Source organism: Ovis aries, chromosome 3, assembly GCF_016772045.2.
Source record: "Ovis aries strain OAR_USU_Benz2616 breed Rambouillet chromosome 3, ARS-UI_Ramb_v3.0, whole genome shotgun sequence".
Taxonomy (NCBI): Eukaryota; Metazoa; Chordata; class Mammalia; order Artiodactyla; family Bovidae; genus Ovis; species Ovis aries.
In genome coordinates this window covers 161946986-161969763 of record NC_056056.1, presented here as the reverse complement: position 1 = coordinate 161969763, position 22778 = coordinate 161946986, and the positions used below count along the sequence as shown (strand labels likewise).

The 22778-nt window shown below is 43.3% G+C and overlaps 1 protein-coding gene across 8 annotated transcripts in view; it reads left to right on the top strand.

Annotated features, from left to right (window-relative positions):
* Window positions 1-1625: 1625 nt before the first annotated feature.
* OS9 (OS9 endoplasmic reticulum lectin) overlaps window positions 1626-22778 on the top strand; it is a 35537-nt gene continuing 14384 nt past the window's right edge. For 4 of the 8 annotated variants that reach the window (XM_027967513.2, XM_012174651.3, XM_004006525.3 and 1 more), the window contains exons 1-5: window positions 1626-1803; window positions 2226-2402; window positions 3280-3343; window positions 3474-3550; window positions 3735-3833. In XM_027967513.2, coding sequence (XP_027823314.2) covers window positions 1642-1803; window positions 2226-2402; window positions 3280-3343; window positions 3474-3550; window positions 3735-3833 — 579 coding nt within the window. In that variant the 5' untranslated portion in view covers window positions 1626-1641. Of the gene's footprint in view, window positions 1804-2225; window positions 2403-3279; window positions 3344-3473; window positions 3560-3734; window positions 3834-22778 lie in introns of all 8 variants that reach the window. The other 4 variants (XM_060412887.1, XM_012174650.3, XM_012174652.3 and 1 more) reach the window with 1 other exon arrangement.

The window sequence follows — 22778 nt, the reverse complement described above, 5'->3', positions numbered from 1 at the left end:
AGACTGAACATTCAGAATACTCAGAGATGCAGCCTCCTTCTGTCTTCTCTCTGCAGCCTCTGCAAGCTTTGCTCTTTTCTCTTTCAGGTCCGGCGAGGGAGGCGGGACAGGGAAAACACACTCCCACGGGGATCGCGGTTGGAGGTCCCCTCCTCCGCCTGCCCTAACTAGGCGGCGAGAACTGCACGATCAAACGCGGGTCCCAGGTCTGGGGTGCTCGCTCCGCCCTGCTCCTGCTATAATTTTATGCACACACTATATTATTTATCTGAGACTCTTACTGATGGGTTTTTGTTTGTTTGAATTAATTTTCGGTTGCTTTTTCTCCCTTGCAATTTGTTTCCTCTGAGTTGCTGCTTTTCTTCTTCTTCTTGTTTTGTTTTCTTCTTTGTATATTGCAGACATTCCTTAAATGTTTTATGATCCTTGGCTGTCCGCTTATATTTTGGAGTGAGGCTATCAAAAAACTGATTGGAAAGCTTGTGTGCCTGCTAGGGCTCGAGGGCTTCCCTGGTGGCTCAGACAGAGAAGAATCTCCCTGCAGTGCAGGATTCTCCGCCACGGACGTAAATGTAGGATTCCCTCATCTTGTTTCTTTAAGAGAACCCTGATGAAAATATCTTTGGGATTTCTCTGTTGGGCGGGACAGAGTCTCCAGATAAGTTTTTCCAAAGATATAGTCATGATCTTGTTTATGTTTGTTTAGGAATCAATTTCTCAGGATTACTTAATCAGTTCCCATTCCTCCATTTGCTTTCTAGCTTCTGAAATGTTGCTGCTGTCTCCTTTCCCTTTGTTCCTAAGTGGTCTGGAAGACAATACCTACGTTTGTCACTCGCAGCTGTCCAGCTCCCAGTTTTCAACTGGAAGTTCCCATTATTTCTTTGTGGGCTTCCCTGGTGGCTCAGGGGTTAAAGTGTCTGCCTGCAATGTGGGAGACCTGGGTTCGATTCCGATCCCTGGGTCGGCAACCCACTCCAGTATTCTTTCCTGGTGAATCCCATGGACGGAGGAGCCTGGTGGGCTACAGCCCATGGGTTCACAGAGTCGGACATGACTATTTTTATTGGAAGACAACTGCAGGATCGTCCAGAAAGGTTTTGACACAAATTACCAGATCACCTAAATATGTATGTAAAATGAAAAGAGGAATGCTACTATACAATAATTGTTTTGTAACAAGTATTAAGTAGCTTTCAAGAGTATTGTGTGCACGCCCCCATCCACCTCAAAGTCCGCTTGGCGGCGGCCAGACACAGTACAAAAAATGACTTAAAAAGCAATCAGAAATGCGTACAACAGCTGGGCTAGAACAGAAAAGAAAAAAACACACACAAAAAACTGCTTAACTGGGCCCGGCGTGTAGACCGCGCCTCCCTGGAACTGGGAGAGGGGAGGAGGGGGTCCGATATCATTGGTGATTGGTTGGCCTCTTCAACCAATCACGCGTAGCGAGTGATTTTGCTAATTGTCATGATACACCTCCTCGTGGGCTTTAGAGCTACGTTGACAAATGGGAATAGGGCACGTGAGAGGGACAGAAAGTTTCGCCAATAAGACCTTGGGGCGTTATGGGCGGGATGAGGCCGCCGCCAGGTTTAGGGCGGAAGGAGTTGTTCTGGATTAGAAGGGGAACGAAAGATGGCGGCGGAAACGCTGCTGTCCAGTCTGTTGGGACTGCTACTTCTGGGGCTCCTGTTACCCGCAAGTCTGACCGGCGGGGTCGGGAGCCTGAACCTGGAGGAGCTGAGTGAGATGCGTTATGGGATCGAGATACTGCCGTTGCCTGTCATGGGAGGCCAGGTGAGGAGGCGTAAAGGGGCAAGGGTCCTGGGCAGAAAGGGAAGGAGAAGGTAGAGGAAAAAGGGCAGCTGTGGAGTTTGTGGCGGAAGCCTAAGGAGAATCGGGAAGAGTAAGCAGCGGTTTTATGAGGATTCCTGAAGATCGTAGTCAAAGACCCATTCCCTTGGGGCCAGGGACTGGGAGGGGTGGGGCTTCCCTCTGTCAACTTCAGGTCCCAGTTCCCTATTGAAACACTCAGACTCCTCCCCTGTGAAAAAGTGGGAGTGCCCTCTCCCCTCACCCGCTGAACACCGCTGGAGGACTTGTGGCTCACTCTGTCTTGACTGGACTCCTCCCCATTATGTGAAGAGGGATCTCGTTGTTCTCCCTGATCCCAAACCTCTGTTTGCCTCCCTGTCCCCCGACCCCCACTTCTTTCCCAGAGCCAAGCTTCGGACGTGGTGATTGTCTCCTCTAAGTACAAGCAGCGCTATGAATGTCGCCTGCCAGCTGGAGCTATTCACTTCCAGCGTGAAAGGGAGGAGGAGGCACCTGCTTACCAAGGGCCTGGGATCCCTGAGTTGTTGAGCCCGATGAAAGATGCTCCCTGCCTGCTGAAGGTGAAAGGAACTGGGATAGAGGGAAGGAGGGCATGGAAACTAGTTATCTATTTGGGAACTTGTTATCTATTCACAGTGTGTCTGTGAATGAGGAGTGATCAGAGTATCTGTAGGTGTTAAGAAGGCCATTGAAGGAGCAGGCATATTGTACAGACAGGAAAAAAGCAAAGAATCCTGTAACCAATGATGATACTTTGCTGATTATAGAGGAGTGTTAGGATAGAAAATCTCAGAATAAAGATTAAGCTAATATTGAGGTGCTTAAAGGGGTCAGGCTGAGGCAGTAGGGGTACTCCCTTAGAGAAACTTTCCTGGTTAAGTCACCCCTTTCCCTGTCACTCTCTGCCCAGTGTCCTGTTTTATTTTCATCATGGCAACTTTTCATGACCTGAAATTATTAACTGAATTATCAGTTTGTTTATTTTTGGTCTGAATCCTAGTACTAGAATGTAAGTCTGTGAAATCAGAGAATTTATCTTGTTCACAGCTGTATCCACAGTAACTAAAACAGTACAAGGAAGATCAATTAATACTTTGATATTCCATGTTTCCCTCGTCTGAGTGCTTCAAGGATATCATGATTTCTTATCTTTATGGACAACAAAGAAGGATTAAAAAAAAATTGACAAATAAAAAAAAATTTTTTTTTTAATATTTAGAAAGAGGAGAGTAGTAAACCAACTAGGCTGTAGAAGTCTCTCTCCAAGTTACAGAAGACAAAGAGCCCTCCTCACCAAGAATCTGGAGGATTAAGAATAAGGAGGAGATGAGAAGTAAATCAGTGGTTATGTGTTTTGAGGCCAGGAGAGATTTTGGTTTCCAAGAAGAGATGTCTGCATTCCATCCCCCTGACAGTTCTTTTTTCTTTTATTGTCAGACCAAGGACTGGTGGACATATGAATTCTGTTATGGACGCCACATCCAGCAGTACCATATGGAAGGTGAGTTCCACCTATGTTTTCCCTAAGCCCTCAGAAACCTGTCATGGAAGGTGACCTGCCTCCCCAGTTCCCTTCCCTCCCAGTCCTCTGAGAACAGGGTAACAGTGCTTCACTGTGCTCTCTCTTGCAGATTCAGAGATCAAAGGTGAAGTCCTCTATCTTGGCTACTACCAATCCGCCTTCGACTGGGATGATGAAACAGCAAAGGTGGCAGGGGTGCGGGACTGGGAGAGGAAGGGGTCTGGGCTGCAGACTGAGAGCTCTGTCGAGAAGGGGAGGGGCAGGATTAACTGGCGTGCTTCTCTGGGCTTCGTCTTAGGAGCGAGTGCTCCTTTTCTTCCTCCTTGCTGTCTTTCTCAAACCCCTGCCTCATGCCTGATGTCCTCCCCAGGCCTCCAAGCAGCATCGCCTGAAACGCTACCACAGCCAGACCTATGGCAATGGGTCCAAGTGTGACCTCAATGGGAGGCCCCGGGAGGCTGAAGTTCGGGTGAGTCTTGGGAGAGGGACGTTGACAGTCTGACAGTGACAACTCAGAGTCTAAGGGAAGAGCGCAGGGTTGTGTGGTATAGTCAAGAGTGTCTACCAGGCCCTAGACCCTAAGTGTAAGACTCGTATTTCCAGCTTTGCGTCACTGCCTCAATTTTCACAGGCACTTCTATTTTTTTTTAATTGGTGTATAATTGCTTTACAATGTTGTATTAGGTTCTGCTCTACAACAACGTGAAACAGCTATATGTGTACATATATGCTCCCACTCTTGAGCCTCCTCTGTCCCCGCCCCCACGCCCCACTCCTCTAGATGAGCGCATAGCCCCGAGCTGCGCTCCCTGCGCTGTACAGGAGCTTCCTGCCAGCTGCCTGCTTTACACATGGCAGTGCATACATGTCAGTGCTGCTCGGTTAATCCATCCCACCTACTCCTTACCCCACTGTGCCCAGAAGTCCATTCTCTGTGTCTGCATCTCTATTCCTGCCCTGCAGATAGGTTCATCAGTACCATTTCATAGATTCTGTATATACACATTAATATATGGTATTTGTTTTTCTCTTTCTGACTTCATTCTATATAACAGAATCTAGGTTCATCCGCATCACTGCAAATGACCCAGTTTCGTTCCTTTTTATGGCTAATACCCCACTGTATATATGTACCACATCTTCTTTGTCTCTTCTGTTGATGAACGTTGAGGCTGCTTCCATGTCCTGCCTATTGTAAATAGTGCTGCACTGAACACTGGAGTGCATATGTCTTTTTGAATTATGGTTTTCTCAGGGTGTATACCCAGTGGTGGGATTGGTGCATCATATGGTAGTTTTAGGTTTTTAAGGAAGCTCTACTGTTCTCTGGGCTTCCCAGGTGGTGCTAGTGGTAAAGAGCCTGTCTGCCCATGAAGGAGATGTAAGAGGTTTGGATTCCATCCCTGGGTTGGGAAGATCCCCTGGAGGAGGATATGGCAACCCAGTCCAGTATTCTTGCCTGGAGAATTCCATAGATAGAGGAGCCTAGTGGGCTACAGTTCATGGGGTCACAAAGAGTCGGACACAACTGAAGCGCATTAGCACACGTACACTGTTCTCCATAGAAGTTGTATCAATTTCCATTCCTACCAACCAACCACACTTTTATCTGTGTTTCTCCTTTCCCCTAAGCTGGACACCTGAGTTTCATTACTGACTCTTCTTCACTTTGTCCTCCTTTCTGCACTTACTGACTCTGTAGTGAGGTCGTGCTGGAGTCGGCACTGGGCTCCACTCTGGAGATGCAGTGGTGGGCAGACATGCAGCCCCTACCCTCATGGACTGCAGGCAGGAGAGGAAGGCAGAGGTTAAAGAATCACAAAAATGAGCGTGTGATTACAAAGCTGAGAAGTGATGTAGAGGAAAGGAATCAGAGTCGATAATGAAGCTCCTTCATTCTTCTGCATTTCTCTCATAGCTGTCCTCTTCTCTCATATGCTTCATACCTTCATCTCTCACCTACATCATCTCCAACAGCCTCTTAACAAAGTTTCCTGGTGTTGTGGTACTTAAAGGAATTCAGGCAGGCAGCTGTCTGGTAGGCCAAGTTCCTCAGGTGATCTAATGTGTATTCACAAACATATACGCCTGTAGAGAGCCAGGACACAAGAGTTCTCTTTACGCAATACAAATTTGCACATGCAGTTGTGTGGTGGTAAGTGTGGGACACTAGGATCGCCCAGGTAGGGTGGGGTGGGGGAGGGGGGAGCCCAGGTGTAATGTCTGCCAATATCCATGGTATAAATATCCCCACCATGGCCAAATTCATGCTTTCACTATGACGTCAATCATAGTGCAACATTCCTGAAAACTTACCACTTGGCTCTTGTGAACTGGCCCGAGTTGGCTCTAACACACCACTCTGAGCAAGTGTCACTTCTCTACCGAGTTCTGGAAAGCCTTCCATAATTCTGCCTGGCATAATGATAAGACCCAAATACTTCAGAGCAGACTGGGGTGGTAGCAGCAGAGAAAGGGGAAAGCAGCCAGATTCTGCTGCTTTTGAAGCAGATTTTGAAGATAGAGCCAATAAGATTTGTTGAAGGATTGGATGTGAGGGGGAGTCCACAATGATTCCAGGGCCTTTAGCTTGAGCAGCTGGAAAAATGGAATTATCATTTAGTTAAGTGGGAGGGAACGGATGTGGAGGAGTAAAGTAGGCTGGTGTTGGACATATGAAGTTCAAAATGCCTAGTAGATCTCCCAGTGGTGATGGTCAGTTGGTAGTTGGCTCTCTAATTCTGGAACTCCAGGACAGGGTCTGGGTTAGATATATAAAATCTTACTGCATTTCTGTCCCACTGCTCTTCTTCCTGCCCTTTGATTTTTTGTTGTTGTTTGTTTTTTAAAAACTATTTGTTTATTTGGCTGTACTGGAACTTAGTTGGGGCATGTGGGATCTAGTTTTCCCAAACAAGGACTGAACCCAGGCCCCCAGCATTGGGAGCACAGTCTTATCACTGGACCACCAGGGAAGTCCCTCTTCCTGTCTTTTGAACCACTGGGTCTGTTTCCTCTGCCTAGAGATCTCTGAATGGCTGTCTCCATCCTCTCATTTGGATTATATATCCCTGTGACACCTCCACAGGGAGACCTGACAGGCACACAGACACACACACTCTTCTGCCTTCATCCTGGTAAACTCCTGTGGTGTTTTACATTCTTCAAAGCATGTGTCGTTTCCTGAAATTAGCTTATTGTTTGGGTTTAATTTCTTTGTCTATCCCCACTAGAATAAGCTCCAGGAAGTCAGGGACAATATCTGACTGTCTTATTTTCTGCTGTATCCTCAGTGTCTTCCACAGTGCCTGGCACCAAGTAGATGCCCAGAGATTATTCACTGAATGAATGATGAACCATTTCAAATGTCACTGTATTTTTTGTGACCTTTCTTGGCTAGCCCAGAAAGTTCATTGTGTTCTTTCAGTGCTTCATAAATCAGTACATCCGCATCCACATATATCCACATCTTAGCCTATTTGGGCTGCTGTAACAAACTACCACAGGCTAGGTAGCTTATAAACATCAGAAATTTATTTCTCAAGTTCTGGAAGCTGAAGTCTGAGACTGGGGTGCCAGTAAGGTTGGGTGAGGACCCTCTTCCAGTCCCAGACTTCTTGTATCCTCACAAAGGAGCTCTGTGGGGTCTCTTTCATAAGAGTATTAATCCCATTCGTGAGGGCTCCAACCTCATGAGCTAAGCATCTCTGACAGAACCCTCTCCTGATACCATCACAGTGGGCATGAGGATTTCAACCTACAAATGTTAGGGAGACACAGACATTCAGATGACAGCAATCCACAGCACCCACACACATATATAATCTATTATAGCACTTACTTCATTGTGTTCTATATATTTCTTTACTTGTTTGTATGTTCCGTAACACTGAGAACTGAAGGCAAAGACTTCACTTTCCTCATAGCTACTGACAGTGTGCCCTGTGCCAAGCACTATGACAGACAACTGGAGAGGAAATGCTGACCGAGAGACCTAGTTTTGCTGTCAGGAGACAGACATTATACAAATAGCCACAGCACACAGGCAGACTCTCTGATGGGTGAGGTATTTTTCATAGGGGAACACACAAAGAACTAACCCAGGTCGAGGGGAGACCTCTGGGGAAGGTGACCTTTGAACTGGCAGTAGAAGGATGAGGAGTTATTCCAGCCACTGTAGGAATGGGAAGGAGAGGGTGTTCCAGGTGGAAGGTTCATGGAATTCAAAATGCTTGGAGATGGGAGAGATTGATAGCTGTGCACTGACTGGAGGGAACTACGGGAGGTGAGGCTGGGCAGTCGCTAGGGGACAAGTCACGTCACACTAAGCTCTGCACCTGTGTTGAGGAGTTTGGACAATCTGAAAAAGGGGAAACCAATGAAGTATTGGGTTGGCCAAAAAGTTCATTCAGGTTTTCGCATAAGCTGTCCTAGAAAAAACCCGAATGAACTTTCTGCCAGCCTGATCTTTTGAGCAGATGCTGACAAATTCACTGTTGGTTTTGACGGCTTTCTCTGCTTCAGTTCAGTTCAGTCGCTCAGTCGTGTTGGACTCTTTGCGACCCCATGAACTGCAGCATGCCAGGCCTCCCTGTCCATCACCAACTCCCGGAGTCTACCCAAACCCATGTCCACTGACTCGGTGATGCCATCCAACCATCTCATCCTCTGTTTGTCCCCTTCTCCTCCTGCCCTCAATCTTTCCCAGCATCAGGGTCTTTTCAAATGAGTCAGCTCTTCACATCAGGTGGCCAGAGTACTAGAGTTTCAGCTTCAACATCAGTCCCTCCAATGAACACCCAGGACTGATCTTCTTTAGAACAGACTGGCTGGATCTCCTTGCAGTCCAAGGGACTCTCAAGAGTCTTCTCCAACACCACAGTTCAAAAGCATCAATTCTTTGCCGCTCAGCTTTGTTTATAGTCCAACTCTCACATCCATACATGACTACTGGAAAAACCGTAACCTTGACTAGACCGACCTTTGTTGACAAAGTAATATCTCTGCTTTTTAATATGCTGTCTAGGTTGGTCATAACTTTCCTTCCAAGGAGCAAGTGTCTTTTAATTTCATGGCTGCAATCATCATCTGCAGTGATTTTGGAGCCCCCCAAAATAAAGTCAGCCACTGTTTCCCCATCTATTTGCCATGAAGTGATGGGACTGGATGCCATGATCAGAGTTTTCTGAACATTGAGCTTTAAGCCAACTTTTTCACTCTCCTCTTTCACTTTCATCAAGAGGCTCTTTAGTTCTTCTTTGCTTTCTGCCATAAGGGTGGTGTCATCTGCATATTGGATGTTATTGATATTTCTCCTGGCAGTCTTGATTCCACCTTGTGCTTCATCCAGCCCAGTGTTTCTCATGATGTACTCTACATATAAGTTAAATAAGCAGGATGACAATATACAGCCTTGATGTACTCCCCCGATTTGGAACCAGTCTGTTGTTCCATGTACAGTTCTAACTGTTGCTTCCTGACCTGCATACAGGTTTCTCAAGAGGCAGGTCAAGTGGTCTGGTACTCACATCTCTTTCAGAATCTTCCACAGTTTAGTGTGATCCATACAGTCAAAGGCTTTGGCATAATCAATAAAGCAGAAGTAGATGTTTTTCTGGAACTCTCTTGCTTTTTCCATGATCCATCAGATGTTGGCAATTTGATCTCTGGCTCCTCTGCCTTTTCTAAAACCAGCTTGAACATCTGAGAGTTCACGGTTCACATATTGCTGAAGCCTGGCTTGGAGAATTTTGAGCATTACTTTACTAGCGTGTGAGATGAATGCAATTGTGCGGTAGTTTGAGCATTCTAAACTGACCTTTTCCAGTCCTGTGGCCACTGCTGAGTTTTCCAAATTTGCTGACATATTGAGTGCAGCACTTCCACAGCATCATCTTTTAGGATTTGAAATAGCTCAACTGGAATTCCATCACCTCCACTAGCTTTGTTTGTGGTGATGCTTCCTAAGACCCACTTGACTTCACATTCCAGGATATCTGGCTCTAGTTGAATGTGAGTGATCACACCATCATGATTATCTGGGTCGTGAAGATCTTTTTTGTACAGTTCTTCTGTGTATTCTTAATATCTTCTTAATATCTTCTGCTTATGTTAGGTCCATACCATTTCTGTCCTTTATTGTGCCTACCTTTGCATGAAATGTTCCCTTGGTATCTCTAATTTTCTTGAAGAGATCTCTAGTCTTTCCCATTCTGTTGTTTTCCTCTATTTCTTTGCATTGATTGCTGAGGAAGGCTTTCTTATCTCTCCTTGCTATTCTTTTGGAACTCTGCATTCAGATGCTTATATCTTTCCTTTTCTCCTTTGCTTCTGGCTTCTCTTCTTTTCACAGCTATTTGTAAGGCCTCCTCAGACAGCCATTTTGCCTTTTTGCATTTCGTTTTCTTGGGGATGGTCTTGATCCCTGTCTCCTGTACAGTGTCATGAACCTCTGTCCATACTTCATCAGACACTCTTATCAGATCTAGCCCCTTAAATCTATTTCTCACTTCCACTGTATAGTCATAAGGGATTTGATTTAGGTCATACCTGAATGGTCTAGTGGTTTCCCCCACTTTCTTCAATTTAAGTCTGAATTTGGCAATAAGGAGTTCTTGATCTGAGCCACAGTCAGCTCCTGGTCTTGTTTTTGCTGACTGTATAGAGCTTCTCCTTCTTTGGCTGCAAAGAATATAATCAATCTGATTTCGGTGTTGACCATCTGGTGATGTCCATGTGTAGAGTCTTCTCTTGTGTTGTTGGAAGAGGGTGTTTGCTATGACCAGTGCGTTCTCTTGGCAGAACTCTATTAGCCTTTCCCCTTCTTCATTCTGTACTCCAAGGACAAATTTGTCTGTTACTCCTTTCTTGACTTCCTACTTTTGCATTCCAGTCCCCTATATGATACGGACATTCTTTTTGGGGTGTTAGTTCTAGAAGGTCTTGTAGTTCTTCATAGAACCATTCAACTTCAGCTTTTTCAGTGTTACTGGTTGGGGCATAGTCATGGATTACCATGATATTGAATGGTTTGCCTTGGAAACGAACAGAGATCATTCTGTTGTTTTTGAGATGGCATCCATGTACTGCATTTTGGACTCTTTTGTTGACCATGATGGCTACTCCATTTCTTCTAAGGGATTCCTGCTCACAGTAGTAGATATAATGGTCATCTGAGTTAAATTCACCCATTCCAGTCCATCTTAGTTCACTGATTCCTAGAAAATCGATGTTCTCTGGCTGGAGTGAATCAAATGATTGGGAGACCAGTGAGGAGGTGGTCACAGTGATCCAGGTGAGAAAACAAGGTGGCCCGGAGATGAAGACATTTGAATTATTGGAGAGATTCAAGGGGTCCCAGGTCTCTGGCTTGAGCAATTGGATAGATGGTGGTTTCCGTTCCCAAGATGGGTATAGTGGGAAGAGCAGTAGGTTTGGTAAAGGAAAACGTTGGTTTGGGTTTTGAATAGGATGACTGTAGTGGCTATAGGCATCCATGTATATATATGAGGAGGCTGTGGGATCTCTGGGTTCGCAGCTCAGGAGAGAGATCTAAATTGAACCCAGAGTGTTCGGAGCCATCAACCTACTGGTTATGATTGAAGCTGTAGTATGGATGAAATCCCACCCAAAGAGATAGGATATTGTGAGAAAAGTGGAACAGAGCTCAAGGAAGCCATCACTGAAAGCCTGGGCAGAAGCGGTCTCTGCCGAGAAGAAGGGGCCAGAAAGGAGACCGTGGTGACACAGAACATAGAAAGGACATGTCTTGAGAAGGAACTGGCCCGTGGTGTTGGCTGCATCCGATCCTCAAGGAAGTGAAGAATTAAAAGCTGCTTGTGAGCGATCATAGGAATTGTTATTTTAATAAAAGCAACACACAAACATGGAAATAAAAATTTGGATGGTAGGGATGGGAGCCAGATGAGGATTGGTAAGTGCCCTGTTTGCAGCCTCCCCTGACCAGTCCTTGGTTGGACTCGGTGCCAAAGGTTGTTGGCGGTTTCCTGCAGAGCAGTTTCAGTGGGCTGGTGAAGCTGAGGTGTTGAGCACCGTGGTGAGAAAGTGGAAGTCTTTGAAGAAGTCTGAATTTGAAGGGGACGGGTGTGGGCTTGGGAAGGTGGGACTTTGTGCTTGTTGTTTCACGTGTTAAGGTAGGAGCAGGTTTACATGCTGGGTGGACTTAGTAGAAAGGAGGGTAGGTTGAGGTATAGAAGGAATGAGAACAGAGTGTGGGCAAGGCTGGGATCTGAGTAGGGAACTATTACTATAACTAGAGCAAAAAGACAACGTATTTTCTGGGGAGTCTGGAGGTTTTGGTGTCAGAAAATTGATGGTATTCCTATCTGACTGCTTCTCATTTTCAGCTTTTGATGGGCCCCCAAGTTAATAGCTTTAGTGACTGACTGAATCCCCGACTCCAGGGCTGGCCTGGTGAAGTTCCATCTTCCAGGTGCCTCCTAGGTGGGAGCAGTGTGCACAGAGTTTGGTAAAAGTGCATTTTCTATGGAGTTTGGGAACAGTGGGTTAGCCATCTGGAATTAAATAAATTTGGATCCCTATCTCACTTATATTAAATAGGATTTCAGAGAGCTCTGAGATTTTTTCCCACTAAAATGTTTAATTATGAAACATTTCAGACATACAGGAAATAATGTCATAGACAAGTTAAACAGATGTTTAACATTTTGCCATATTTGCTTCAGATCTGTTTTTTTTTAATAAGATGAATAAAATGCTAATGATATAGTTAAAGCCCACCATCTCATTTCTTCGTCTTGTCTCCAGAAACAACCAGAACCATCTCTGTGGTTGCTTTGTACTTTTATTAGTGCTACCCTGGTGGCTCAGATGGTAAAGTGTCTGCCTGCAATGCGGGGGACCTGGGTTCAATCCCTGGGTTGGGAAGATCCCCTGGAGAAGGATATGGCAACCCACTCCAGTACTCTGAAAAATTCCATGGACAGAGGAGCCTGATTGGCTACAGTTCATGGGGTCGCAAAGAGTCGGACACGACTGAGCAACTTCACTTTCACTTTCACGCATATCACAGGCAACATGCATAGTTTTGTGTTTTAAAATTATCATCAGCATAGTTCTGCTTTTTCACTAATGGAGGTATTTACCGTTCTGTGGTGTGACATGGAGATCCAGTTCAATGATTTTAATGGCTGCATTGTGTTTCATTGTTTACTTATCCATTCCTCTATTGAGGAACAGTTGGATTTCAACTCTACTGCCCTTTATGTAGACCGCATTGTGAATGGGGAAGAGATTCTCCAGGGAAATACCTACTAGAATCACCGGGTTATCAGGAATGCAGATATTGGTGAATTGGGTACATTGCCCATTTTTTAAATGTCTTTTTAACATAAAGGCATTCTTCATTTATTTTTAATTATTGCTTTTTAAGTTATAGTAAAACAAACATTAAAAGTTGCCATTTTAACAATTTTTAAGTGTACAATGCAGTAGCAGTAAGCACATTAACAATGGTGAATAATTGTTACCACTAATTACTATTTCATTAACATCTTCATTTTGTTTTCTTCACTAAGCTGTGTCTGACTCTGTGACCCCATGGACTGTAGGACGCCAAGCTTCTCTGTCTTTCACTATCTCCCAGAATTTGCTCAAATTCATGTCCATTGAGTCAGTATTGCCATCCAACCACTTCATTCTCTGTCGCCCACTTCTCCTGCCCTCAGTCTTTCCCAGCATTAGGGTCTTTTCCAGTGAGTCAGCTCTTCTCGTCAGGTGGCCAGAGAATTGGAGCTTCAGTTTCAGCAACAGTCATTCCAATGAATATTCAGGGTTGATTTCCTTTAGGACTGACTGGTTTGATCTCCTTGCAGTCCAAGAGATTCTCAAGAGTCTTCTCCAGCACCACAATTCAGAAGCATTAATTCTTTGGCGTTGAGCCTTCTTTATGGTCCAACTCTCACATCCATACATAATTGCTGGAAAAACCATAGCTTTGACTATCCAGGCCTTTGTTGGCAAAGTGACGTCTCTGCTTTATAAGACACTGTCTAAATTTGTCATAGCTTTTCTTCCAAGGAGCAAACGTCTTTTAATTTCATGGCTGTAGTCACTGTCCGCAGTGATTTTGGAGCACAGGAAAGTGAAATCTGTCACTGCTTCCATTTTCTCCCCCATCTGTTTGCCATGAAGTAATGGGGCTGGATGCCATGGTCTTAGTTTTTTTAATGTTGAGTTTCAAGCCAGCTTTTTCACTGTCCTATTTCACCCTTAGTTCCTGTTCACTTTCTGCTGTTAGAGTGGTGTCATCCGCATACTGACATTGTTGATATTTCACCCAGCAATCTTTTTTTTTTTTAATTTTTATTTTTACTTTATTTTGCTTTACAATACTGTATTGGTTTTGCCATACATTGACATGAATCAGCCACAGGTGTACATGCGTTTCCAATCCTGAACCCACCTCCCACCCCATATCATCTCTCTGGGTCATCCCCATGCACCAGCTCCAAGCATCCTGTATCCTGTATCGAACATAGACTGGCAATTCATTTCTTACCTGATAGTATACATGTTTCAATGCCATTCTCCCAAATCATCCCACCCCTCCCTCTCCCACAGAGTCCAAAAGTCTGTTCTAAACATCTGTGTCTCTTTTGCTGTCTCGCATACAGGGTTATCATTACCATCTTTCTAAATTCCATATATATGTGTTAGTATACTGTATTGGTGTTTTTCTTTCTGGCTTACTTCACTCTGTATAATAGGCTCCAGTTTCATCCACCTCATTAGAACTGATTCAAATGTATTCTTTTTAATGGCTGAGTAATGCTCCATTGTGTATATGTACCACAGCTTTCTTATCCACTCATCTGCTGATGGACATCTAGGTTGTTTCCATGTCCTGGCTATTATAAACAGTGCTGCGATGAACATTGGGGTACACGTGTCTCTTTCAATTCTGGTTTCCTCGGTGTGTCTGCCCAGCAATGGGATTGCTTCACTAAGCAATCTTGATTCTAGCTTATGATTCATCCAACTCAGCATTTTGCATGATGTACTCTGCATATAAGTTAAATAAGCAAGGTGACAATATACAGCCTTGTACTCCTTTCTGAATTAAGACCCAGTCATTGTTCTGTGTCTGGTTCTAACTATTGCTTCTTGACCCACATACAGGTTTCTCAGGAGACAGGTAAGGTGGTCAGGTATTCCTATCTCTTTAAGAGTTTTCCACACTTTGTTGTAATCCATGCAGTGAAAGGCTTTAGTGTAGTCACTGAAGCTGAAGCAGATATTTTTATGGAACTCCCTTGCTTTCTCCATGACCCAGCAAATGTTGGCGATTTGATCTCTGGTTCCCCTGCCTCTTCAAAACCCAGCTTATGCTTCTGTAAATTCTTGGTTCGCATACTGCTGAAGCCTAGATTGAAGGATTTTGAGCATATGCTAACATATGAAATGAGCACATTTGTATGGCAGTTAGAACATTCTTTGGCATTGCCCTTCTTTAGGATTGGAATGAAAACTGACCTTTTCCCATCCTGTGGCCACTGCTGAGTTTTCCAAATTTGCTGACATACTGAGTGAAGCACGTTCGCAGCATCATCTTTTAGGATTTGAAACAGCTCAACTGGAATTCCATCGCCTCCACTAGCTTTGTTCATAATGATGCTTCCTAATGCCCTCTTGACTTCACATTCCAGGATGTCTGACTCTAGGGGAGTGATCACAGCATCGTGGTTATCTGGATCATTAAGATCTTTTTTGTACAGTTCTTCTGTGTATTCTTGCCACCTCTTCTTAATATCTTCTGCTTCTGTTAAGCCCATACCATTTCTGTCCTTTATGGTGCCCATCTTTGCGTGAAATGCTGCCTTGGTATCTCTAATTTTCTTGGAGAGATCTCTAGTCTTTCCCATTCTATTGTTTTTCTCTATTCTTTGCACTGATCATCGAGGAAGGCTTTCTCATCTTGCCTTGATAGTCTTTGGAACTCTACATTCAAATGGGTATATCTTTCCTTTTTTTTGTTTTTTGCTTCTCTTCTTTTCACAGCTATTTGTCTGCATTCAGTTGGGTATAAATTTCCCTTTCTCCCTTACCTTTTGATTTTCTTCTTTCCTCAGCTGTTTGTAAAGCCTCCTCAGACAACTACTTTGCCTTCTTGCCTTTCTTTTTCTTTGGGATGGTTTTGGTCACCACCTCTTGTACAATGTTGCAAACCTCTGTCCATAGTTCTTCAGGCACTCTATCAGGTGTAATCCCTTGAATCTATTTTTCACTTCCACTGTAAAATCATAAGGGATTTGATTTAGGTCATGCCTCAATGGCCTAGTGGTTTTCCTTACTTTCTTCAATTTAAGCCTGAATTTTGCAATAAGGAGCTCATGATCTGAGCCACAGTCAGTTCCAGGTTTTGTTTTTGCTGACTGTATAGAGCTTCTCTGTCTTTGGCTGCAAAGAACATAATCAGTCTGATTTCAGTGTTGACCATCTGGTGATGTCCATGGTCGAGTCTTCTTTTGTATTGTTGGAAAAGGGTATTTGCTGTGACCAGCATATTCTCTTGACAAAACGCTGTTAGCTTTAACCCTGCTTCACTTTGTACTCCAAGGCCAAACTTGCCTCTTATTCCAGGTATCTCTTAACTTACTTTTGCATTCCAATCCCCTATGATGAAAAAGACATCTTTTTTGGTGTTGGTTCTAGAAGGTGTGGTAGGTCTTCCTAGAACCAGTCAACTTCAGCTTCTTTTGCGTCAGTGGTTGGTGCATAAGCTTGAATTACTGTGATGTTGAATGGTTTGCCTTGGAAATGAACCGAGATTATTCTGTTGTTTTTAAGACCACACCCAAGTACTGAATTTCAGACTCTTGTTGATTATGAGGACTACTCCAGTTCTTCCTCCCTACAGTAGTTAGTAGATACAGTGGTCATCTGTATCATCAGAATTAAATTCTCCCATTCCTGTCCATTTTAGTTCACTGATACCTAAGACATCAATGCTCAAAATTCTCCAAGCCAGGCTTCAGCAGTATGGGAACCGTGAACTTCCAGGTGTTCAAGCTGGTTTTATTTTTTTATATATGAAACTTTTAGTATTTTATTCATTTTCATAGTTTTACAGTATTAGTAAACAAAAAACGGTCATTATAAAAAGTATAAAATGGAAGTTGATGAAAAAATGACCCCAAGTCTTCCTTGACTCCCACCCTCCCACCAAAAAACTAGCTAGTATATGGCAAATATCCTTTTCACACATTATCTTTAGGCATATGTTCACTTTGTAGTGGTGGATGGTTTAGTCGCTAAGTTGTGTCTGACTCTTGTGACCCCATGGACTGTAGCCTGCCAGGCTCCTCTGTACATGGTGCTTTCCAGGCAAGATTACTGGAGTGGGTTGCCATTTCCTTCTCCACAAGCTGGTTTTAGAAAAGGCAGAGGAACCAGAGATCAAACTGCCAACATCTGCTGGACAATGGAATAAGGAAGAGAATTCCAGAAAAACATCTACTTCTGCTTTATTGACTATGCCAAAGCCTTTGACTGTGTGGATCACACTAAACTGTGGAAGATCCTGAAAGAGATGGGAATACAGACCACCTGACCTGCCTCTTGAGAAACCTATATGCAGGTCAGGAAGCAACAGTTAGAACTGGACATGGAACAACAGACTGGTTCCAAATAGGAAAAGGAGGACGTCAAGGCTGTATATTGTCATCCTGCTTATTTAACTTATACGCAGAATACATCATGAGAAACGCTGGGCTGAAAGAAGCACAAGCTGGAATCAAGATTACCAGGAGAAATATCAATAACCTCAGATATGCAGATGACACCACCCTTATGGCAGAAAGTCAAGAGGAACAAAAAAGCCTCTTGATGAAAGTGAAAGAGGAGGGTGAAAAAGTTTGCTTAAAGCTCAACATTCAGAAAACTAAGATCATGGCATCTGGTCCCATCACTTAATGGGAAATAGATGGGAAACAGTGGAAACAGTGTCAGACTTTATTTTGGGGGGCTCCAAAATCACTGCAGATGGTGATTGCAGCCATGATATTAAAAGACGCTTACTCCTTGGAAGGAAAGTTATGACCAACCTAGATAGCATATTAAAAAGCAGAGACATTAGTTTGCAAACAAAAGTCCGTCTAGTCAAGGCTATGGTTTTTCCAGTAGTCATGTATGGATGTGAGAGTTGGACTGTGAAGAAAGCTGAGCACTGAAGAATTGATGCTTTTGAACTGTGGTGTTGGAGAAGACTCTTGAGAGTCCCTTGGACTGCAAGGAGATCCAGCCAGTCCATTCTAAAGGAGATTAGTCCTGGGATTTCTTTGGAAGGAATGATGCTAAAGCTGAAACTCCAGTAATTTGGCCATCTCATGCAAAGAGTTGACTCATTGGAAAAGACTGATGCTGGGAGGGATTAGGGGCAGGCAGGAGGAGAAGGGGACGACAGAGGATGAGATGGCTGGATGGCATCACCGACTCACTGGACATGAGTTTGAGTGAACTCCGGGAGTTGGTGATGGACAGGGAGGCCTGGCATGCTGCAGTTCATGGGGTCACAAAGAGTCGGACACAGCTGAGCTACTGAACTGAACTGAAGTCATCAATGCTCAATTTTGCTATCTCCTGCTAGACCACATCCAGTTTACCTTGATTCATGGACCTAACATTCCAGATTCCTATGCACTATTGTTCTTTACAGCATCAGATTTGACTCTCACCACCAGACATATCCGCAGCTGAGCGTCATTCCCAGTTTGGTCCAGCTGCTTCATTCTTTCTGGAGCTATTGGTAATTGCCCTCTGCTCTTCCCCAGTAGCATATTGGACACCTTCTGACCTAGGGGAGGGCTCGTCTTCTGATGTTATATCTTTCTGCCTTTTCATACTGTCCATGAGGTTCTCCAGGCAAGAATACCAGAATGAGTTACCATTTCCTTCTCTAGTGGACCACATTTTGTCAGAACTCTTCACTATGACCTGTGCCCTTGGGTGGCCCTGCATGGATTGGCTCATGGCGTCTCCAACTTACACAGGGCCCTTTTCCATGACAAGGCAGTGATCCGTGAAGGGGAACATCACTATTTTATCATTTATTTCCTTCTTCTTCCTTTCAGTTCTGTTCTCTTTCTGACTTCTTGGATTTTTTTCACACTTAGAAAATTTTTTATATTGAATTTTTGAATAGGTATGAATTTTCATAGCTCTAATATAGAAATGCTTTACAAAGTGTACAGAGAAAAGTCTTAACACACTTTCCCCTCATCACTCTGTTTCTATCCCTGTAGAAAGGTAACCATTGTTAGCTTCTTTTTTACAATCAGAGATTTTTTTTTTTGCTTTTATTTTAAAAAAATTAAAAAAATTTTAATTGGAATATAATTGCTTTATCATGTGTTAGTTCTGCTGTGAAACAAAGTGAATCAGCTGTATGTGCATATACATCCCCTCCCTCCTGAGTCTCCCTCCCAACCCCAAAATTTTTAATTAAAATATCCTTGATTATGAATTATGTAAATTATACAGTACAGTATAATGATTCACAATTTTTAAAGGTTATACTCCATTTATAGTTATTATAAAATATTGGCTGTATTCCCTGTGTTGTTCAGTATATCCTTGTGGTTTATTTATACATTATAGTTTGTACCTCTTAATCCTCTGCCCCTATATTGCTCACCCTTTCATCTCCTCACTGATAACCATCGGTTTGTTCTGTGTATCTGTGATTTGACATTAAGTTATTTATTGATTTTCTAATGTTAAACCAATTTTGCTTTCCTGAGATGCATCTAGTTTTAAAAATATCTTTAAAAAAATACTATTAGTTATTTATTTTTGGATGCACTGGGTCTTCGTTGCTGCATGCTGGCTTTTTTCTAGGTTCAACGAGTTGGGGCTACTCTCTAGTGTGGTACACAGGCCCAGTTGCCCCAAGACAGGTGGAATCTTCCCGGACCAGGAATCAAACCCCTGTCCCTGTGTTGATAGGTGGATTCTCAACCACTGGACCACCAGGGAAGTTCATATGTATTATCTTTGAGTATCCTTTTTTTACCTTGTTGGACTCAGTTTGTGATGTTTTTAAGGATCTTGTATGTCTCTCCTGAGAGAGAGTGACCTTAGTTTTCCCTTCTAGTACTGTCCTTATGCTTTAGACAAGGTTATGCTAGCTTCGAAAAATCAGTCAAAAAATGTTCACTTTTTCTATATTCTGAAGATTGTGTAAGATTGTGATATTTTATTCTTACATGTTTGCTTGAATTCACCTGGAAAATCATCTTGGTCTAGGTTTTCTTTGTAGGAAGATTTTTACTTATGATTCATTTATTTTAGTAGTTTTAGGAATATTCAAAGTTTTTTTATTTCTACTTGGGTCAGTTTTAGTATATTTTCTAGAAATCGGTCTAGTTTGTCTCCTTTTTCCAATTTCTTGGTATAAAGGTGCTTATTTCCTTCTAATCTCTGTCAGTTCAGTTCAGTTGCTCAGTTGTGTCCAACTCTTTGAGACCCCATGAACTGCAGCACACCAGGCCTCCCTGTCCATCACCAACTCCTGGAGTCCACCCAAACCCATGTCCACTGAGTTGGTGATGCCATCCAACCATCTCATCCTCCGTTGTCCCCTTCTCCTCCTGCCCTCAGTTTTTGCCAGCATCAGTGTCTTTTCAAATAAGTCAGCTCTTCCCATCAGGTGGCCAAAGTATTAGAGTATCAGCCTCAGCATCAGTCCTTCCAGTGAACACCCAGGGCTGATTTCCTTCAGAATGGACTGGTTGGATCTCCTTGCAGTCCAAGGGACTCTCAAGAGCCTTCTCCAACACCACAGTTCAAAAGCATCAATTCTTTTGCCCTCAGCTTTTTTTATAGTCCAACTCTCACATCCATACACAACCACTGGAAAAACCATAGCCTTGACTAGATGGACCTTTGTTGACAAAGGTCTCTGCTTTTTAATACGCTGTCTAGGTTGGTCATAACTTTCCTTCCAAGGAGCAAGCGTCTTTTAATTTCATGGCTGCAGTCACCATCTGCAGTGATTTTGGAGCCCCCCAAAATAAAATAAGCCACTATTTCCACTGTTTCCCCATCTATTTGCCATGAAGTGATGGGACCGGATGCCATTATCTTAGTTTTCTGAATGTTGAGCTTTAACCATACTTTTTCACTCTCCTCTTTCACTTTCATCAAGAGGCTCTTTCAGTCAGTCAGTCAGTTCAGTCACTCAGTCATGTCCGACTCTTTGCGACCCCATGAATCGCAGCACACCAGCCCTCCCTGTCCATCACCAACTCGCAGAGTTCACTCAGACTCACGTCCATTGAGTCAGTGATGTCATCCAGCCATCTCATCCTCTGTCGTCCCCTTCTCCTGCCCCTAATCCCTCCCAGTATCAGAGTCTTTTCCAATGAGTCAACTCTTCGCATGAGGTGGCCAAAGTACTGGAGTTTCAGCTTTAGCATCATTTCTTCCAAAGAAATCCCAGGGCTGATCTCCTTCAGAATGGACTGGTTGGATCTCTTTGCAGTCCAAGGGACTCTCAAGAGTCTTCTCCAACACCACAGTTCAAAAGCTTCAATTCTTCGGCACTCAGCTTTCTTCACAGTCCAACACTCACATCCATACATGACCACAGGAAAACCATAGCCTTGACTAGACGGACCTTAGTCAGCAAAGTAATGTCTCTGCTTTTGAAGAGTCTCTTTAGTTCTTCACTTTCTGCCATAAGGGTGGTGTCATCTGCATATCTGAGGTTATTGATATTTCTCCCAGCAATCTTAATTCCAGCTTGTACTTCTTCCAGCCCAGCATTTCTCATGATGTACTCTGCATATAAGTTAAATAAGCAGGGTGACAACATTCAGCCTTAATGTACTCCTTTTCCTATTTGGAACCAGTCTGTTGTTCCATGTCCAGTTCTAACTGTTGTAGCATCTGTAATTAGATTCCTCTTTTCAGGTTATTCCTCTTGCATGTAATTCCGTCCTCAGAGTACATCAGAGAATTCACACAGGTGTAAAATCCTAAAAATGCAGTGAGGGTGCAAAGACCTTCTCCCCAGAAGTCAGATCTCAGTGCACACCAGAGAATTCACACAGGAGAGAAACCCTGTGAGTGCAGTGAATGTGGGAAGGCTTTTAGCCAAAACTCAGCTCTTGGAATACACCTGAGAATTCACACAGAGGAGAAACCTTATGAATGTGGAAAACCTTTGTCCATAAAACAGCTATATTAGAGTATATCACACCACAATGCATACCATAGGGAAAACCCTGGAGTGTAATGAGTTTGGAAAATGCTAAAGGAAGTATGGGGCTTCCCAAGTGGCTCAGTGGTAAAGAATCCACCTGCCAAGCAGGAGATGCACATTCAGTCCCTGGGTGGGGAAGAGCCCCTGGAAAAGGAAATGGCAGAATCCCATGGACAGAGGAGCCTGGCAGCAACAGTCCATAGGGTCTCAAAGAGTTGGACATGACTAAGTGACTCAACAGCACCCACAGGTTTTGTTACTGGTCAGTCTTGAGAGGCTGGTCAGTTTTATTAGTTTTATTTTCCAAGAACTAATTTCAGCTCTGTTGAGCTTCTGTAGCAATTCAATATTTGTTTTCTATTGTATTTATTTCCAGGCTAATCGTTCTTTTCCTTCCTTCTACTTTTTTCAGCTTTAATTTGATTTCTCCCCCCTAATTTCTTGAGTGCTTAACTCATTTCCAGCTTTTTCTCTTTTACATCCTCTTACAAATTTCTCTCCAGTTACTACTACAAATATGTCACGGTTTTCTGAGGCTATTTTAAGTTTTTTTAATCTAATTTTCAAATTGATAATACTCTCCCATAACTCAAAACCCAGAAAGTATAAAGGTGTGTGATAAAAATTTTCCCTCCCAAACTTATCTCCCACCTGCTCATTTCCCATCATGCCCTCCCCCACTGCCCAGTAACCCTGCTCTTATTATTCTGTAGCCTTCTGGCCTTTCTTTGTGTGTTTAAAAGCAGTTGTGATTAGAGATTCTTATTTCCTGTTCCCCCTTTTTTAAAAACATACAATGCACAGTACATTAAACATACTTTGTGCCACCTTATTTTTATACATCTTGACAATAATTCTTAGCAATCTTTCACGGGCAGTACGTCTAGAACTTTATTCTTTGTTTTCATGTTTACATAATATTCCATTGTATGAATGTTCTATCACTTTGTCACCATTACTATATGCTTAAAATCATTTCCCTCCTACTTTTTGTCATTACAGAAGATAATTCTATTATACATAAAGTATAATTGCTGGGTGCAGGTGATATATATTTAAAGATTGTCTGTAAAAACTTTCTGTTACAGAAAATGAAAAACAAAACCAGAATTGTCCAGTCACCTCCCTGTGTATCATTTGGCTTCAACCAATATGGCCAGTCTCATTTCA